Source organism: Patella vulgata, chromosome 8 (genome assembly GCF_932274485.2).
Source record: "Patella vulgata chromosome 8, xgPatVulg1.2, whole genome shotgun sequence".
Classification (NCBI taxonomy): domain Eukaryota; kingdom Metazoa; phylum Mollusca; class Gastropoda; family Patellidae; genus Patella; species Patella vulgata.
In genome coordinates, this window is record NC_065886.2 from 31,881,454 (window position 1) to 31,899,529 (window position 18,076).

The 18,076-nt window shown below is 34.0% G+C and overlaps 1 protein-coding gene across 2 annotated transcripts; it reads left to right on the plus strand.

Moving 5' to 3' along the window:
• Window positions 1-65: 65 nt before the first annotated feature.
• Window positions 66-16,983, plus strand: LOC126830336 (uncharacterized). Of its 2 annotated transcripts, none has more exons than XM_050560705.2 (12): window positions 66-882; window positions 4,236-4,405; window positions 5,568-5,650; window positions 6,036-6,179; window positions 8,088-8,194; window positions 9,059-9,168; window positions 10,783-10,895; window positions 11,451-11,593; window positions 12,230-12,360; window positions 13,142-13,314; window positions 14,421-14,534; window positions 14,948-16,983. In XM_050560705.2, the coding sequence occupies exons 2-12, from the start codon at window positions 4,280-4,282 to the stop codon at window positions 15,222-15,224; spliced, it is 1,521 nt and encodes a 506-aa protein (XP_050416662.2). In that variant the 5' UTR covers window positions 66-882; window positions 4,236-4,279; the 3' UTR covers window positions 15,225-16,983. The 2 variants fall into 2 exon arrangements, with proteins under 2 accessions (XP_050416662.2, XP_050416663.2); XM_050560706.2 differs by having other exon boundaries at window positions 66-798.
• Window positions 16,984-18,076: the final 1,093 nt, after the last annotated feature.

The window sequence follows — 18,076 nt, forward strand, 5'->3', positions numbered from 1 at the left end:
TAATTAACCAGTATGACAACATTAATGTTTTGGACCATCAAATTGGGGCCCCAGGGCGAATTTGGGCCCTGCCTAATTTGGGCCCCAGGCAAAGCCAGGTATCCTGCTTGTATTTAATAAATAGAAAACATATTTTTGTAAATTTGTATTCTGTTGTTCCTTGTGCACAGTGTTGTGGTTTTGATCCCAAGGTTGTACGTGACAAATGAAAGGCCGTCTGCTTCACCACATGGGCTTTCTCCAGGTCCTCTGGTTCCCTCCCACAGAATTATTGAAAATTGTATGATGTATATGTTAGTCTCGAAATGACCTAGTTTGTGTCAATTGGATGTTAAACCCCATCTTGATTTTAGTGTTCCATCTGCTAATGTGTCAAAATGAAGGAACTTTACAGGTTTTTGGTGCCAATATTGGTCTTAATATTAATTACAAACTGTGATGTAGAGATAAAGGGAGAGTTTAGACCATGATCTTGATGTCCATCTTTCCTGCACCAACCTGGTTAATGCAGACTGGCATAAACCATACAATATGCAACATGCATGAAGATAATTTTACCCAAGACAGCAGGAGCACTAGGGCCTACCCGATCAAAAATGTGAAACTACGTCATCATCGGCCTTTTTGTAAATAAGTGCAGATAATTTTCACATTGTTTTTTTTTTCAAGTTGCGAAACAAAAAGATGAAATTAGTCAAGTATCCAACCAGACCGGGTTTAGACAGTGTGGTCTGTATCCAATAGGCATTTACGTAGTTACTGCCCCTATATTTGCTCTTCAAAGTTGAGGCGTATAAGGTATGTGTATTACAGGTACCAAACGGAAAGTAGACAGATTTTGAAGCCATTTAATTATTGAGGGGTTTTTATTCTGAAGAGAAGGTAATCGATGTATTTTAGCAAATTGTGTGGATAGTTCGAAGTATTTTCTAATAAATAGGTCCACTGTCATTTGTCAATATCAAGTAGGCGTACTTGTCTTATGTCGTACGTATCCGTTGTTCAATCATTTGAATCAATGAATCATCAATGACGCGTCTTCTGTCTTTATTAGTCTTACTCCAGCCACAGTACTGAGTAGGCCTACAGTAATGTGACAGTTTTTTTAGTTAAATGACTACAAAAACGTTACTTGCCTATGTAATGTAGCTCCCTTAAAGGGACAATAACACTCTTGCTCGCTGGCTTGAAAGCTCCAGAAAATAAATAATATCTCTAAGTACTAGATGTTTAAGTGTCCTACATGTTGTGTAAATTATCCATTACATCCTATTTTACTTGTCCAGAGGGTTCGAAAATATTTTTAAATCGAAGTTTCATTTGAAATGGTTTACGTTAGACGTTTCAAACCATTATCTTGAATTTTTTAAAATTTTTAAATAAGGTGTGTTAAGATGAAATTTGTATCATCAATTAATTGAAATATTCTAAAATAGTACAATTTGTTGACCAGAATAAAGATTGGGACATATTATTCAGTTACAACAAGACTGGTATTGAGCCTTTAATTTCCACATTTATAAACTGACTCCTAACTCAGTAACTGTTAATTGTACACAGCACAGGGTGCACAATTTCACTTTTGAACCACTAGCCCATGGGCAGATGTCATGACAAAATTTGCTCGCCCTACAGAAAAATACACATGCCCTGAATATAAAAATAAAGTTGTTTTGTTTTTAATTTATTTTAATGACTATAAACATAAAAATGATAACAAAAGTAACAAATATTTAAGCATCCAAATGTTCCAATACTGGCTCAACCTATCCATATTATAATCAATAATGCATTGGATGTTATAATTGTAATAGACAGCAATAACCAAAAACAGAGGGATAAAAAGGAAAAAAATATCAGAAAAAGTTTGTGTTGTTCTATCGGTCGTTTTTATAGCTACGGGTTCAATTTACCCTTGCAAACTCGTTTTTTCTCATTCAAGCGTATGCCGTATTGAAAATCAAATATTACAATACCAGAATACTAAATTAAACTATACAATATGAGTGCTGTCTCAAAAAATGCCCATTAACTAAGTCAAATAAATAGAAATAGCGTTTTTTCGGATCATGTGATTTACGGACCACTATGACACAATGTCATTCAGTCTACATTTCTGCCTACATAAAGTATATTTTAATCAGAAAATCAATGATTCCTTTGGAAAATCAAAGTGTGGGTATACATAATTCGTGAAACAGGGATTATTCTAACAGTATTATTATGGCGTTTGCAATCTTCATGGAATGAATACTTGGGAGTTAATAACAGTATTTATTGCTGTTTATTTATCATTAAACAATAAAAAGCCGTGAATGACAATAAAAGGAAGACATATTTTCACAAAATACATAGAGAGAAAAAAAAATTGCGGTATCTTCGGTAAGGAATGTTGTCATTCAACAATACTCGTTAATTTTAGAAAAGTTATTTTTAGTACCGGTACCGGAAGTTATGTATTACCGGTAAAATTATCGTGTGCTTAGTAAATTATTCTGATTGGAGTTAGTCTATTCGGCTATTATTATTGCGCGGACTGGAACTAAAATGCTTTAAATAATCAAAGTATTGTTCAATTTCTGTCCAACCCAAAAATTAACCTGTCCCTGGCGTCGGGCGATGGGAATTGTGCACCGCTGCTAAACATATAATAAACCAATTCGCATTGAAATAAAGCCTTACCGCATAGGCCTAATTAATATTATATGATTTGATGAAACCCAACTGCTACGCGAAATTTCACTTCTATCCAACTTGAAATATCCACCCAGCCAGATATAGCATGCACACTCTGTCTCACGTAATCATACATGTACGTCACTTTCCATATACCGCTTCCGGTATGGCTTTCATAGTAATAAAGCATAGTAACTAACAATGCCCTTATAAGGGAAGCGATGGGTGGGGTTAACGCATGCGATATTTGGCAAGATTTCACCTGCATGAGTGGTGTCATTACCACCAAGAAAATCTTTTCGGTAACTATTTCATTTAGTGCTCCAGTCTTCACTATTTGTGATAGCATTACTTATTTCAATACAAACTGTGATCATTGACAAGTGTGCGTTTGAACCTGTTGGCCTATTAGACTGTATCAATTATAGTGCTAAACACAGTTTAGCGCGACAGTATTGTAGCTAATCCGCTACAGTGCTCATTTTGTTTAGGTTGGTCTATTTGTTTAGATGTTACTTTTTGTCATATCTCTTCAGCTACACACTAAGTCTTTGAAAAGGCAAGAAATAATTTAGGTTGTAAATATACATGTAGATAAAATCTGCAGTCTTTTTACTGGATTTTGCACTGATAAGATTCTTGAAGATTATTCAGCGTACAATTTAATTAACAACCATGTGGGAAATTGTCAATGTACAGTACAGTGCCCAATCAATCTCTGGTTATTTTATTAAAGGGTGTATGGCTTTATTCTTTAGAACCTTTTAAGATGGGTTCCCAGAAAAGTATTTATCGGGTGGTTATTTCCAATAAAAGTATGGCAATTTTGGTACATATGGAAAGTAGAGATATCCAATCTTACTAGAAAAATACTGGATTCCCCGAAAAACACTCATGCAGTGTATACAGGACAAAAATGTAAGGGTTCCCCTAATCAACAGCCCGACGATTAAGAATTTCTGCACGCGTAATGTCAAAGGTCACACGCGAACATTGAGCGCTTGATGTACAGGTTGATAAACTTCATGAAGAGTTAGACTTACAACACTTTCTGAGATAAAAATGACAGAAAAAGACGCGGGTAGTGGATAATCCGAGAATTTAATTAGGATTCGATATTTGTAATAAATAGTAAACGATTAAAAACAACATCGTCTTATGTATGCAATGAATTCGCCTCTGATTTCCAAGACGTGACGTAAACATGACCTGGTTTGATCAAATTTTAATAGCAGGGAATTCCTTCGCAATTACAGTGTTTGAGAAGGATTTGAAGCATAATTATGACAAATTAATTAGTTTTAATATGTTTTTAGTCCATATATACCATAAAATCACTCAGTTTGTACGCGGGAACCCATCTTTAAAATGGACAGAGATTGGTTTAAATTTTAAAAAGCTCACATCAATGTAATATATGAGTGTGTATATAAAGTAAAACATGATTTTACATCCCATTAAAAGTAAAGAACGCTGGGTACCAGTTTAAGACATCATTACGAGGAAGGTGTTTTAGACTGAGTTAATTTTATAAATTTTTCAACTCTTGTTTAATGTAGGTTATCTAAGTATATGATTGAAGACTACACTGGTGTATAACAGAATGGAGATATCTCAGTTGTTTGGATTGATATCAGCATCCTCCTTGTTTATATACTCCTCCATATTTCTTCTATCATGGGCAGTTTACAAAATGTTCTTGTATCCATATCTCTCACCTCTAAATAAGGTAAGTCATGAACTCAACAAGATAATCCCCTGACATGTGGGGGGTAGGCGAATAGTTTAATGCATGCCTGTTAGATCACAATGTCTGTCTTTGAGTAAAGTGGTGTGGTTTCGAACCCATGCTTGTACATTACAAGGAGTAGCATTGTCTGTCCAACATTGTGGATTTTCTTGGTTTCCTCCCAATATTAAAGATCTCTATGTGCACGCAAATTGTTGAAATTAAATTGTACCATACATTAAACTTGAATTGATCTAGTTTGTGTTCAGTGGATGTTAAACCCCAGCGCTGAAATGAAATGGGTTTCAATGTCCTTCTTTTCTGCACTGACTGGGCTAATGAAGATGGTCATATGCCATACAGTGAGCTATGAGGGAAATTCTGCCCAGACAGCGGCACTACTGCCTGCTCTTACATGTTTTAACGAATTCAAACTGTCAGGGGTTATTTTAAGTGCACACACATGTGTACACAGGACCTTGTCTTTTTCGCACAATCCGAACGACTAGAAACTGTTCCTTGCCAGATCTTCCGTCCTGCACACTGTCAAGGAGAAACTTTCTCGTCCAAAACTGGCGGCAAACCCAAGACCTGGTTAGTGAGTCAGCGTCTTACTGAGTCTTTGAGGCTCCCTTCCCGCTGGAGAACTTACCTGTCAACCAGTTTAAATTCTATGAAATGTAAAACCATCAAATATATATGTATTTAAAGCTAGAAATTGTTATAATCTTAGGATAAAAGATCTTGCTAAGTGATCCAAAATATGTCCAATACGGATAGGGTGGCAAAATATTGGAGCAGCAGTTGCTTAGTGAGAAAGATGTTGGCTCGCTAGACTGGAGGTCACTGGTTCACTACTGGTGTTGGCCGATAAAGTACATGGGATTTTCCTGCACGGTTCCCCTTGTCAGTGGTGTAGGACAAAGGGACTCAGAAGGGCAGTTGTGTAGTCTTTCTAATGGGATGAAAAACTGAGGTACTGTGTACACTTGGCATGCACATAAAAGAACTTTTAAGCAGTGGAATTCGATATACGAACAGGCCATAGTGCTGCTGTCTGGGCAAAATTTTTCAGATGGCATATGCCTGTCTTCATTAGCCAAGATAGACAATCTGATTTCTGACAATAAATTACTCAACCGGACCGTTATTTTGTTTACAGATTCCAAGTAAACGTAATGCAAGTTTTTTGTTTGGAAATATGAAAGAGATCTTTGCAGGCGAGGCCATTGATGTTTACATAAGGTAAATATAAATTGAATTTTTTGTGTGTCAGAATTCTTTATCTGTGGGAATTGCTGTGTGTTATGAGGGAGATTTTGCCCAGACAGCATTTGAATTTCAACTGTGAAAATGAATAGAAATGAAATATGGTTTAACGCCCTACTGTTCTGCTCCGACTGGGCTAATGAAAACGGCCAATTGTAAAAGGTTCATATAATTCGAACGACTAGATGTTGTTCCTTGCAAGGCCGTCAGTCTTGCACCACTGACAAGGGGAAGCCAACCCAGAAAATCCACAGGAATTTCCTCGACCAACACTGAGATCTCCTGTCTAGCAAGCCTCCTCTACTCCCTCCCTGACAAGAAAGAACAAGGCTTGAAATTGAACAAATACTTTAAATTGCAGATGGATCGAAGATCTAAATTCTTCAATAATAAGATATTATCACCTGTTTGGAAAAGAAAGGTTAGTTGTAGCTGATGCCGACGCCATGAAACAAATAATGGTAACCAATGGTAAAAACTACGTCAAACCAACTTTTCTCTTTGGGTAAAAAACTTTTATTATATTGAATCTCTCAGTAATACTAACTAGACAGATAAAAGTCTATTAGTCAGGTCAGTTGGATAGGTTGGAAATTCCCGGTGATTGGTAGAAACTAATGTCAGGTCGGTTGGAAAGGCTGGAAATTTCAGAGCTTTTCCGAGGATACATGTATATATAGATGTTAGGTAGCAATTTTTACATTTACCGTTGAGCACGTGGAGAGCTAGATATTGTTATTACAGGAATCCCTTGTAAATAAATACCTTATAAACAAGTTTTTGGTGGCATACTTCTTTCCTTGGCTATGTTAATGTTTATGTGAACATTATAAGAATTCTTGATAGATGAATTTTCTGTATGGAATTTACCCACTTTATTGTCTATTTCCAACACTGAGACAAACAATCTTGTCACTATATATGTAAAAAAGATAAGTGGATCTTGGGAATACCGTTGGGGCAGGAAGGAAACACGAAAAAGTAATTCCCAGGCAGTACACTAAACAAGACTGTGCCCTGTATTTAAACTTCGAATTTTCTGTAAGTTTGTTGCATGGGGTATTTTTTGTTATTTGATATGTGGATTATCTATTCATTAAAGACTGTTTCTATGTACATGTATCTGTTTATTATATATCAGTTTATTAAAGACTGTTTCTATGTATCTGTTTACATACAGTGGACTCGGTCACATCCGACATCGTGCGGGATCGTTACAATAATTCGGATCACACAGCGTTTCGGAATACCGAGTTTTCTCCAAAACCGGAAATACTGTAACTTCGAAAACCGGAAGTATTTTTATATTGTAGCTTCGAATCACCAGAATGCTATTCCCTTTATAAATGATAAACTTTTCTGTACTTTCAAAATTTTATTATATTAAATAATTAACAATAACAATGCATGCGTACAATATATTCATAAATCGTTTACATGTAATATCAATGCATGCGTACAATATATTTATAAATATCAATGCATGTAATCGTTTAAAGTAGTTTGCTTAGTTAAGATTACCAGAAGCATATCGTAAGGCGGAGTCCTGGGCAACATCTTCTAACAAATGAATTGTTGCGATCATCTTTTCGTCCTTAATCTGTGCGAAGTGTTGAGCATGCGTAGGAATTTTGAATAGGTCAAGTCTGTCGTTAATGTATATTCTTCATCGTCCCCGTCTTCAATCAATTGTCATTTATAATTTGTCGTTCTATGTCCAGTTTTTCAAGCCAATCAAAGTAAACGGCACCTGTCATCCAAGCTTTGCGATTGACTGGCAGGTAGATCTTGTCCACTCCCTTAAAACAACTCGGGTTCACTGCTTTACCGATCAAAGTAATCAACACAGTTTTAATCTCACCGATAATTGATTGGTGATTACTTGTTAATCTTTTCCGACTTCACACCCATTGAGTTTAATCTCACCGATAATTGGATGCTTCACACCCACCGTTTGAAGTACGGATTATACGGTGTCGATTCAATGGAAATTATGTGACGGGATGGCTGATTGATTTCGGAATCCGGAACATACAGAATTCGGATTTACCAGCGATTTTTGGGCTGAAGTAATAAAGAAATAAATCGGGACATGAAAATCATACGGGATGTCACAGCAATCCGGAGTGATCAGAGATCGGATGTGACAGAGTCCACTGTATATATCTGTTTATTAAAGACTGTTTCTGTGTATCTGTTTATTAAAGACTGTTTCTGTTTGTATCTGTTTATTAAGGACTGTTCTATGTAGCTGTTTATTATCTCTCTATTTATTAAAGACTGTTTCTATGTATCTGTTTCTATATATATCTGTTTATTAAAGACTGTTTCTACGTGTCTGTTATTAAAGACTTTTTCTATGTATCTGTTCATTATGTATCTGTTTATTAAAGACTATTTTCATCTATTAAAGATTATTTATAAGAGTAGCAGGCTATGGGTTGGTTAGTCTGAATGGAAAGGAACATCTTACTCAGAGGAAATTATGTACTGGTGCTTTTAAAATAGCAGTCATAAAAAGTAAGTTCTATCTGTTGTGTATGTATGTGTTTAGTTTGTCATTTATCAATCTGTATGTTCATTTATAATTTATTGTTAACAATCTACAGGTCCAAGATTTTCGATTGCAAATTACTGATTTATCTCTCCCACTTACATACAGACTTACGAAATCTTATGTAGGGTAGAGTTTGTGATGGAATATTTCAGAACCTTTATTGAATTTCAAATTTTTGGATCTTAGATTTTTAGCATTTTTCGCAGATTTATCTTACAATGATTTTAGCTTTTCTTCCGCGGGATTGTATTAGGGGCTCCAGTGTTTCTTTCTATATTCATTGTGAAGATTTATTCTATTGGTGAATAGATACATGCCTCTTCAGTCATTGTTTTTTATATTTGGTAGGTGTTCGCCCCTGTTGTAATTTCAGTAGCATACACAAGAAGTTTGATTTTCCAACTACTCCTTATCAAAATCCATCTGTCAAATTTGTTCTGTTGTGCCATCAGAACAACTATGCTGTTCCTTGCCAGGCCCTCTTTTTGCGGTATAGACAAGGCAAAACCAGGCTGGAAAATCTGCTGTCTAATGTTATTTAGATTTCCAACTGTCTGAAGATCTGTAACATGGTTGGTTTTAATTCACCGATAGTACGTGACAAGGATTAGGGTCGTCTGTCCAATCTTGTGGTTTTCTTCCGGGTCCTCCGGATTCCTCCGACCGCTAAAGATCCCTACGCGCAAGCGAATTATTGAAATAAAATTGAACCATATGTTAGTCCCAAAATGACCTAGTTAGACTAAAATGTCATGCTGAAAGACATAACCCTTTACAATGACGTAATTAAATGATTTATCTAACATGCAGTAAATTCATTTGTTTAGATATGTTGCCGAGTTTTCAAAGACATGCCGAGGAATTGATTGATAACTGGAGAAAACAAATTGAGAAGGGAGATAATATATTAAAAGTTCACCATGATCTTCATAATGTGGTATGTTTCATCTAATGTTCATCTTATAAGGAGAAATATCAGTGAAAAAAATAAAAATATAACTTATTTTGAATACAGTTCAGGAGCCCCTCCCTCTCCATGAATGAGACCAAGTAAGCACCCCTGTGAGACAAAGTTGCCTCAATCCCAGTCCCAAATTACATATTATCTGAAATTTCGCGCTCGATTCTGTTATATCATAATTCTTCCACTTGATTTGATATTTGTTGTTTATTTCTTGCAAATCAATTCAAGTAAATATCACAGGCTAGCGATGGCATCGCAAGTTGATTATGGTCTGGTTAAGTTAATTAATGTCTAATTAATAATTCAGCTAACCTACAATAGGCAGATTTAGCTCTTGCATAATGTATGTTTAAGCGACCAGTCATGAAAATTCCCTTTATTTTACTGTACTCAGGAGAGGTTTAATTAGACTATGAAAATGGAACACTCCATCAAAAACTCAAGTTTTCAGTCTCAGTACAGCAATGGCTAGAGAGGGATATCTCGGGCCATTGCTTCAGGAATATTTTTTTTCAATAAGGTTTTGAATGTCGATAAGGATGGACATTTTTTGAGGTTGATAGGAAGACTTTTCCAGTATATTGCAGCAGTGTATTTAAATGATCACGCACTAAATGATTTCAACTTGTAGTTTGGAATCGTTAGAAGAAATTTGTCATTTGACCGAAGGTTTCTAGACGAGGAATGTTGATGGATAAGCTATTGCAGGTATGAAGGTGCTCTTCCATTCACTGCTTTGTATATCAGACACAACAATTTTGAATTCAATCGACTTATATATCTGAAGCCAATGTAATCAAGTCAGTAGTTGAGAAATGTGTTAACACAGTTTAGTTTTACAGACTATGCTAGCAGCTTTGTTTTGAATTCTTTGTAAATGTTGTGATTGTTTATTTGTTATGCCACAGGTTTTGCACAGAGAACCAATATGGGATTCCTTAGAAAGGTCATTGTCTATAATCAGACCAAGATTTCTAACTGATGTTTTAAAGATTATAGCGGATTGTTCAATATATAGATGGTTGATTTCGCCACTCTCAAGTGACTCGTCAAATAATATAAACTATGATACTGAAAGCAAATGTAATTTTACGATTCAAGCATTATACTGCTTGATAAAGTTCTTCCGTCAGTGAATTCAGAATCAGTTTTAGATATAATATTATTAATATTTCAGATGCTAGATGTAGTATAGTATTGTTTGTATTTTAGACCCTAAATGTAATTATTTATAATTCAGACCCTAGATATTATATTTGTTATATTTCAGACCCTAGATAATTATAATATTGTTTGTATTTTAGACCCTAGATATGATATTATTTATATTAATTCATACCCTAGATATAATATTATTTCAGATCCTAGATATAATATTATTTATATTTTATACCCTAGATATATATATTTTTTTTATTTTAGACCCTATATATAATATTTATATTTCAGACCCTAGATATTTCATTTCAGACACAAGTCATAATATTATCTGTATTTTAGACCCTAGATATAATATAATTTATAATTCAGACCCCAGGTATAATATTGTTTATATTTTTTACCCTAGATATAATATTTATAATTCAGACTCTAGATATAATATGTGAATGTGGATTTGGTTATACAACAGAAGCACTGTGTAATCCTGAACAACCTGAGACTAAATCATTGACCGCCATTATGAGTTCTTTTAAACCAAGGTATGTATACTGTTTTCTATACATACCTTTTGGACCAGCATTTTATCCCAGTGTTGGCCGAGTAACCAAAGATTTTCCAGCGTGGTTCCTTTAATTCAGTGGTTCAGGATGGATGGCCTGGCAAGGACAATTTCTAATTGTTCGGATGAGACCAAGGCAAATGTGCACATTGGTGCACGTAAAAGAACCCTTGTAATTCGAAAAAAGAGTAAGCCACAGCATAGCTGTCTGAGGTACATTTCCTTCAAAGTACACTGCATGACGTATGTCCCTCTTTATTAACCTAGTGATCAGTGCAGAAAAGTTGGACGTTAATCACCACTTCATTTCATTTATCAATTTTTTATGCAATCCAAATGACCAGACAAAGTTTCTTTGTTAGCCTTGCAAGCACCAAAACGAAAAGCTTGTATGCCCATCATCATTAGCCCAGTCAGTGTAGAAAAGTAGGATGTTAAAACCCCATTTCATTTCAAATCCTGAATTAATCAGATATATTCACCAAAATATATCTGATCTGATATATTCACAACATTCTCTGCTTTCTTTTTGTAGTTTTTTAAGAATCATTGCACCATTTATAGCCCTGAATCTACCAACGGAAGAAAATAAATCATTTAAGGAGAATATGAGACGATGTGATGAGTTAATACATGATATCATTACAAATAAAAAACAAGAAATAAACAAACAAGAAGGTAAGCCTGTAATTACACATGGCCAACTCGATTTGCCTCTTCCAAAAATAGTATAAGCTCTCTGGCACTAATAAGGATAAATGTCTCATTTTCCGACTGCTTATTCTTTAATGATAACCCCAAAACCAGACAGAGTTTTTCTCTATAATTTTTATAGTTTCTTAGAAAATGTTGTTTAAAACATTTGCCTCGCCACAATATTTTGTCTTTGGTGAAATATTTTGATTACTTTTGAAATATTAATGATAATTCAAATTGCTTTCTGTCTGATTCTGTGGTAGATATTCGTTTATATATCCTGCAAATTTGGTGAAGATATCTTAATTAGTTACAGAGATATAGTGTACCTACGTTTTTCATAATTTTTTCCCCCAAAATGTATTACCCTGGCAACAGCTTTTTTTAAATGCTAGCTTTCCCTTGTTTATTACATTTCCTAACTACTTGTACTATTTTCAATTCAATAGCTTTAACATTTCAGAATAAAAATTTTCGGATAGCCTCCCCCCTTAACAGCAAAAAAAAAATATCGCTAACGGGATCAGTTTATGTACGATTGTGGCGTATGGCTGTCTTCATTAGCCCGGTCAGAGATCAGCAGGATGTTAAACCCCATTTCATTTCTGATATTGACAGGTAATATGGAAGAGCGCTGCACCAATCTATTAACAATGTTGTTATTTGCGAGAGATGTTGATACACATGATGGGTTATCAGATAAACAGATTAGGGATCATGTTATGACATTCATGTTGGCTGGTCATGAGGTAAGTATTATAACACTCTACAGGTCAGAAATTTTATCCATTTTTTTTTAAATTAGATGTTAAGCATTGGGACAATGACAGAATGAGCCCTATTGATTTCCCTGTTCTCTATCTATATTTTGCAAAATGTGGGCGTATCTTGCATGACAGCCACATGTTTTATTTAAATATGCTTTATATCAGAGCTGAATCACCCTTTTGTAAATTTTTCTTTTGGCTTCAATTATTATTTAAACATTTATTAACATAACACGCCTAAAATCAACTCTCTAGACATTGATGTTGATACCAAAACCAAACTCAACCTGCAGAAAATGATATCTAAGCACATGATACAGTATAGAAAATAGTGGTCTATTCATAGATTCTAATCAAAGAAATGTCTGACATTGGTTTAATGTCTTATTAAATGCAGGCATGGATTTAGCGGTGGGTTGGTGGGTGTTTGGGAATTTTCAGGTCGCTCAGTGCTATAGTCACTTCTCTAAGGTTGACAAAAATTATTAATAAAATCAATAACAATCATAATATGACATGAACTTTATGTCAACTTGAATAAAACTACTTTTCGGCGAGATAACGATCGGCGAACAGCTATATAGGCAATACGATCTATAGGGACACCAAGACAGTGTTATAGCCAGTATTTTGTTGACATCCATTGTGAGGTGGGATTGTGGATGGCGCCCTAGATTTGGACCCCCCACCTTCACCATCCTATTCACAGTTTCTAGATCCTCTACTGATTAAATGTATCAAAATTATTTTATGTTTTAAATAGACAACTAGTAGTGGTATGTGTTGGTTTTTGTTGACTATGGCTCAGAATCCTGAAATACAGACAAGACTTCGACAGGAAGTGACATCATTATTGCCATCTAAAGGTCAACCAATCACATTTGAAGATGTAGAAAAGATGACTTATTTAAATTGCGTAGTGAAAGAAACATTAAGGTAAGCTTTAGCTCTTTTTTTCTACTCGGAGCCATAGTGGCTAAGTGAGTAAGATTCTGGCTGGCAAGCTTAGAGGTCACGTTTGGATCCCGGTGTTGGCCAAGAAAGTTCATCAGGATTTTCCAACGTGGTTTTCCCTTTGTCATTGGTGCAGGACGAAGGTCCTGGCAAGGACAGCTGTCTAGTCTTTGGAATTCGTAGCACATTAGCCCAGTCGGAGTAGGACATTAAACCCCATTTTATTACATTTTTTTTTATTCATTTGTTCATATATATTGTGTAATTTGGTCCAAATGGGAGACCAAAAATAGGGTCCAATGTACATGTTGGTATGTATGTAAAATAATCCTTGACAATTGGAATTCTAAGAAGTGTAGGTGGAAGCCACTGTACGGGCAAAATTCTCTCATAGCACACTGCATTAGCCAGTTGGTGCAGAAAAGTAGGACATTAAACCCCATTTCATTTCATTCATTTCACTGTTATTAGTATTGTAGAATGAAAGAAAAGCCCATGACTATTCTACTTATGACTAGAGGAAGATGAGAAAAGCCGAGGGTGATGACGAATCTTGTAAGAGAGGCTTATGATGAGACAGTGCCAAAAATATCATACACATGGAATGAGGCTCCCTAGATCTTTAGGCCCTAGGTATCAGCCTGCCAAGTCAGGCAGTGCTCCCAAGATCTTGAGGCCCTAGACTTAGTCTGCCAAGCCCATAGGTAAACCTGGCACTGCCCCCTAGATCTTGAGGTCCTGGGATTCAGCCTGACAAGCTTATAGGTATATCTGGCACTGCCTCTAGATCTTGAGGTCCTGTGTTTCAGCCTGCCAAGTCAGGCACTGCCCCTAGATCTTGAGGTCCTGGGTTTCAGCCTGCCAAGCTTACAAGTACAGACTATGGGTAAATCCTAGATATCGGCATGGCCAAGGTTTCAGCCCACCAAGTCTACAGACTATGGATAAGTCTTAGATATCAGCATGCCTGAGGTTTCAGCCCACAAAGTCTACCCTAGATCTTGAGGTCCTAGGCTTCAGCCCACCAAGCCTACAGGTAATTCCGACTCTAGAGTTAATGTGTATTACAAGTAAATTTTTGTCCGCAGGTTATACCCGTCAGCACCTATGACATTTAGAGAAGCTGTAAATGATGATAATATAAATGGATATTTTATACCAAAAGGAACTGTAATAAACATTCATGTCGGAGCATTACACAGGTATGATTATCTACAATGTTGATATACATGATAGTTGTCACAGATGGAGCCAAGGCAGCACCCCTGAGACTATTTAAAATGTTGATATTAGATAATGGTTGTCATGGGAGCTAAGGCAGCTCCTGTGAGTATGGTTCCAGGATAGATTCCAGAGTTGGCAGAGAAAATTACTCAGATTATTTGCCCTGGTTTTACTTTTGTCTGTGGTGCAAGATGGAGGGTCTAGCCAGGTAAAGTGTCTTGTCATGTGGATGAGATGTAAAATGGAGGTACCGTGTATATCACAAACATCTGCTGACCATTAAAAATCAAAATAATTGCTACACATAGATTTTGGACATCAATTGTTCTTGTTGTTGATTGTACAGTCATTAACAAACATGAAAATAACATATTTTATACTTGAATTCCAGGAATACTAAATATTGGAAAGAACCAGAAAAGTTTATACCAGAACGCTTCCTGGATGAAAGTAGTATTCATCCGTATTCCTACATGCCTTTTATAGCTGGTAGCAGAATGTGTATTGGATATAAATTTGCGCTGTTAGAGATGAAAGTTCTTCTTGCCTTTTTGATTCGGGAATTCAAGTTTGAAGTATTACCTGATGTCACTTACACAAAAAAGCAGTTGATCACAATGAAGCCAAATCCATTATTAGAGTTACAGGCAACCATTGTTGATTATTAAATTCACACTATACACTATTCACACTAAAAGTTATTACAATTACTGGCAACTCTGGTTGAGTCCACACTATATTCACAATAAAAGTTATTACAGTTGATTATTAGATCCACACTATATTCACAGTAATAATATATTTACTAGCAACTCTGGTTGAGTACTGGACCCACACTGTATTCACAATAGTATAGTTACTGGCAGCTCTGGTTAGAGCCACTCTGTATCATATTGATAATAATAGTAGAGTTACTGGCAACCCTGGTTGAATATTATATTCACTCTATACGATATTCACGATAAAAGTTAATACAGTTATGGCAACTCTTATTGATTATTTGAGTCACACTATTGAATAGTCTCACTACAGTTTTGAACCTTTTTAGCACCCTGTCTATTGTCAACAACAATCGAGATTAGTAATATTTATACCCTTAGTACAGGAAATATCTTGATGTCCGAATTGGCATATTCCTGTGGTAGGATATGTTCGGCATCCACAGGCTAAAAACCAACCATTTTTTTCAGGGAAATCTAGTGGTTAATATCTATATGCACTAGGTGCTGTAGGGTTAATTACCTAAAGCCACATAAAGGAAATTATCAGAATAATTCAGAACTGCTGGTTGTACTAGATCAAGACCTTTTATAGCTTTGTTTGTTCAATAGTTACTACTCTAATTTTGAACACTTGTTGTTGTCCATCTCTGAAAGAAAACAGGGGTTTGTCTGTCTGTCTCCATCCTCTATCAATCAAACGTTTTAAAACTCCTTAACTCTTTTTCTAATTGAGGTTGAATGTTGAAACTTGATGTAAATGTTCATTAGGTAAATGTCTCGATTGCATTCAGTGTTGGGCATTTGCTTATTCTTAGGCTAAGCAGGGATAAGAAATTTGATTTTTCTATGATTTGGAACATGACAACTCTTGATTCTAATCGTGTCGGACTAATGAAACTTGCTGTTCTTGTTTGGGATGATTATTATCATGTTTTTATTTGTTTTGGGTGGTAAATTTCATGTTGTTACTTGTTGTTTTTGAAGACCAATTTCATGTTTTTATTTATTGTTTTGGATAATCAATTTATTTTTTTTATTTGTTGTTTTAAATCATAAATTTCATGATTTTATTTATTATTTTTGAATCATAAATTCCATGTTTTTATTTGTTTTGGATGATATATTAAATACTCAATTTGGGTACATTTTAGCATGGATTGAGTTGTGCAAAATTACCCAAGAAGCATTTGCACCAAGTTCCCTTTTTCACCTTTACTTATTATTCTAACCACAGGCTGAGTTTGACTTTGACTAAATAATATTGTGTATCTGAACTTGCTATGATCCATAATAAAAGTTCTGTTATTTTATTTGTTAGTATTTATCTGGTTATATTGATTATCTGTTTGCTGTTGTTGTAGAACATATTTGTTGCATTGATTTTGTTGTAGAACTTGGTTTTATGCAATCCATTATATTGGCATTAATGGGAAAGGGGTTTAATATAGCCTATGCCTGTTCCCTAATCCCTATTCAGATACAAATCTGAATAAAAGTATTGATAATTAATTATATAACATCCTTGTAATTAATTACTTATATAACAACTTTGTAATTAATTATATAACAAATTTGCAATTAATTATATAACAAATTTGCAATTAATTATATAACAACTTTGTTTTTAATTATATAACAATGTTGTAAATAAATAATTAAATAACAACTTAGGAAATAATTAATTATACAACAACTTTCTAATTAATTATATAACAAATTTCTAATTAATTATATAACAAATTTCTAATTAATTCTTTAAAAACTTTGTAAATAATTAATTCTATAAAAACTTTGTAAATAATTAATTCTATAAAAACTTTGTAAATAATTAATTCTATAAAAACTCTATAAAAACTTTGTAAATAATTAATTCTATAAAAACTTTGTAAATAATTAATTCTATAAAAACTTTGTAATTAATTCTATAAAAACTTTGTAAAAAATTCAATATATAAAAACTTTGTAAATAATTAATTATATAAAAACTTTGTAAAAAATTAATTACACAACAACTTTGTAATTAATTACACAACAACTTTGTAAATAATTATATTTCAACATTGTAATTAATAATTTTTAAAGTTTTTTGATTAATTATATAAAATATTTTTGATTATTTATATAACAACCTTTTGCTTAATTATATTATGACACCTTTGTTGTAAACTACACACTGTCTTTTATTGCATTGTAATTCATTATTTTGAAAAATTGTTAGTATTTAATAACGACTGTGTACTTGATTATTTAGAAATATTGATAGTATCATATAACAACTTTGCAGCTGATTATTACATAACAACTTAGCAGAACAGTAGGACATTAAACCCCATTTCATTTACATAACAACTTTGTAATTGATTATTTGAAAAATGTATTATATAACCTTTGTAGTCACTAACAATATTGTAATTGATTATTATATTACAATTTTGTAATGAATTATAACAATTTTGTAATAAATTATAACAATTTTGTAATGAATTATAACAATTTTGTAATGAATTATAACAATTTTGTAATTGAATATTTAGGGAAAAGTGTTATCATAATGTAATTAGTGTAAACACCTTTGTCATTAATAACAACAATGTATTGATTATTATGAACAACTTTGTAATTCAATATTTAGTTTATAAAATATGTTGTCATTGTTTGGTATATAACAATCTTGTCATTAATTATTATGTAACAATTATGTCATTGATTATTATACAACAATTTTGTCATTGATTCGTATATAATGATTTTGTGATAGATTATTTATGGAAAAAGGGAAAAAAGTGTTAGCATAATGT

Coding starts and splice junctions, on each gene's coding strand:
- LOC126830336 (XM_050560705.2), top strand. CDS start 4,280: ATGGAGATATCTCAGTTGTTTGGATTGATATCAGCATCCTCCTTGTTT. Junction 5,651..6,035: donor GCCATTGATGTTTACATAAG/GTAAATATAAAT, acceptor TTTAAATTGCAG/ATGGATCGAAGATCTAAATT. Junction 12,361..13,141: donor TCATGTTGGCTGGTCATGAG/GTAAGTATTATA, acceptor TGTTTTAAATAG/ACAACTAGTAGTGGTATGTG.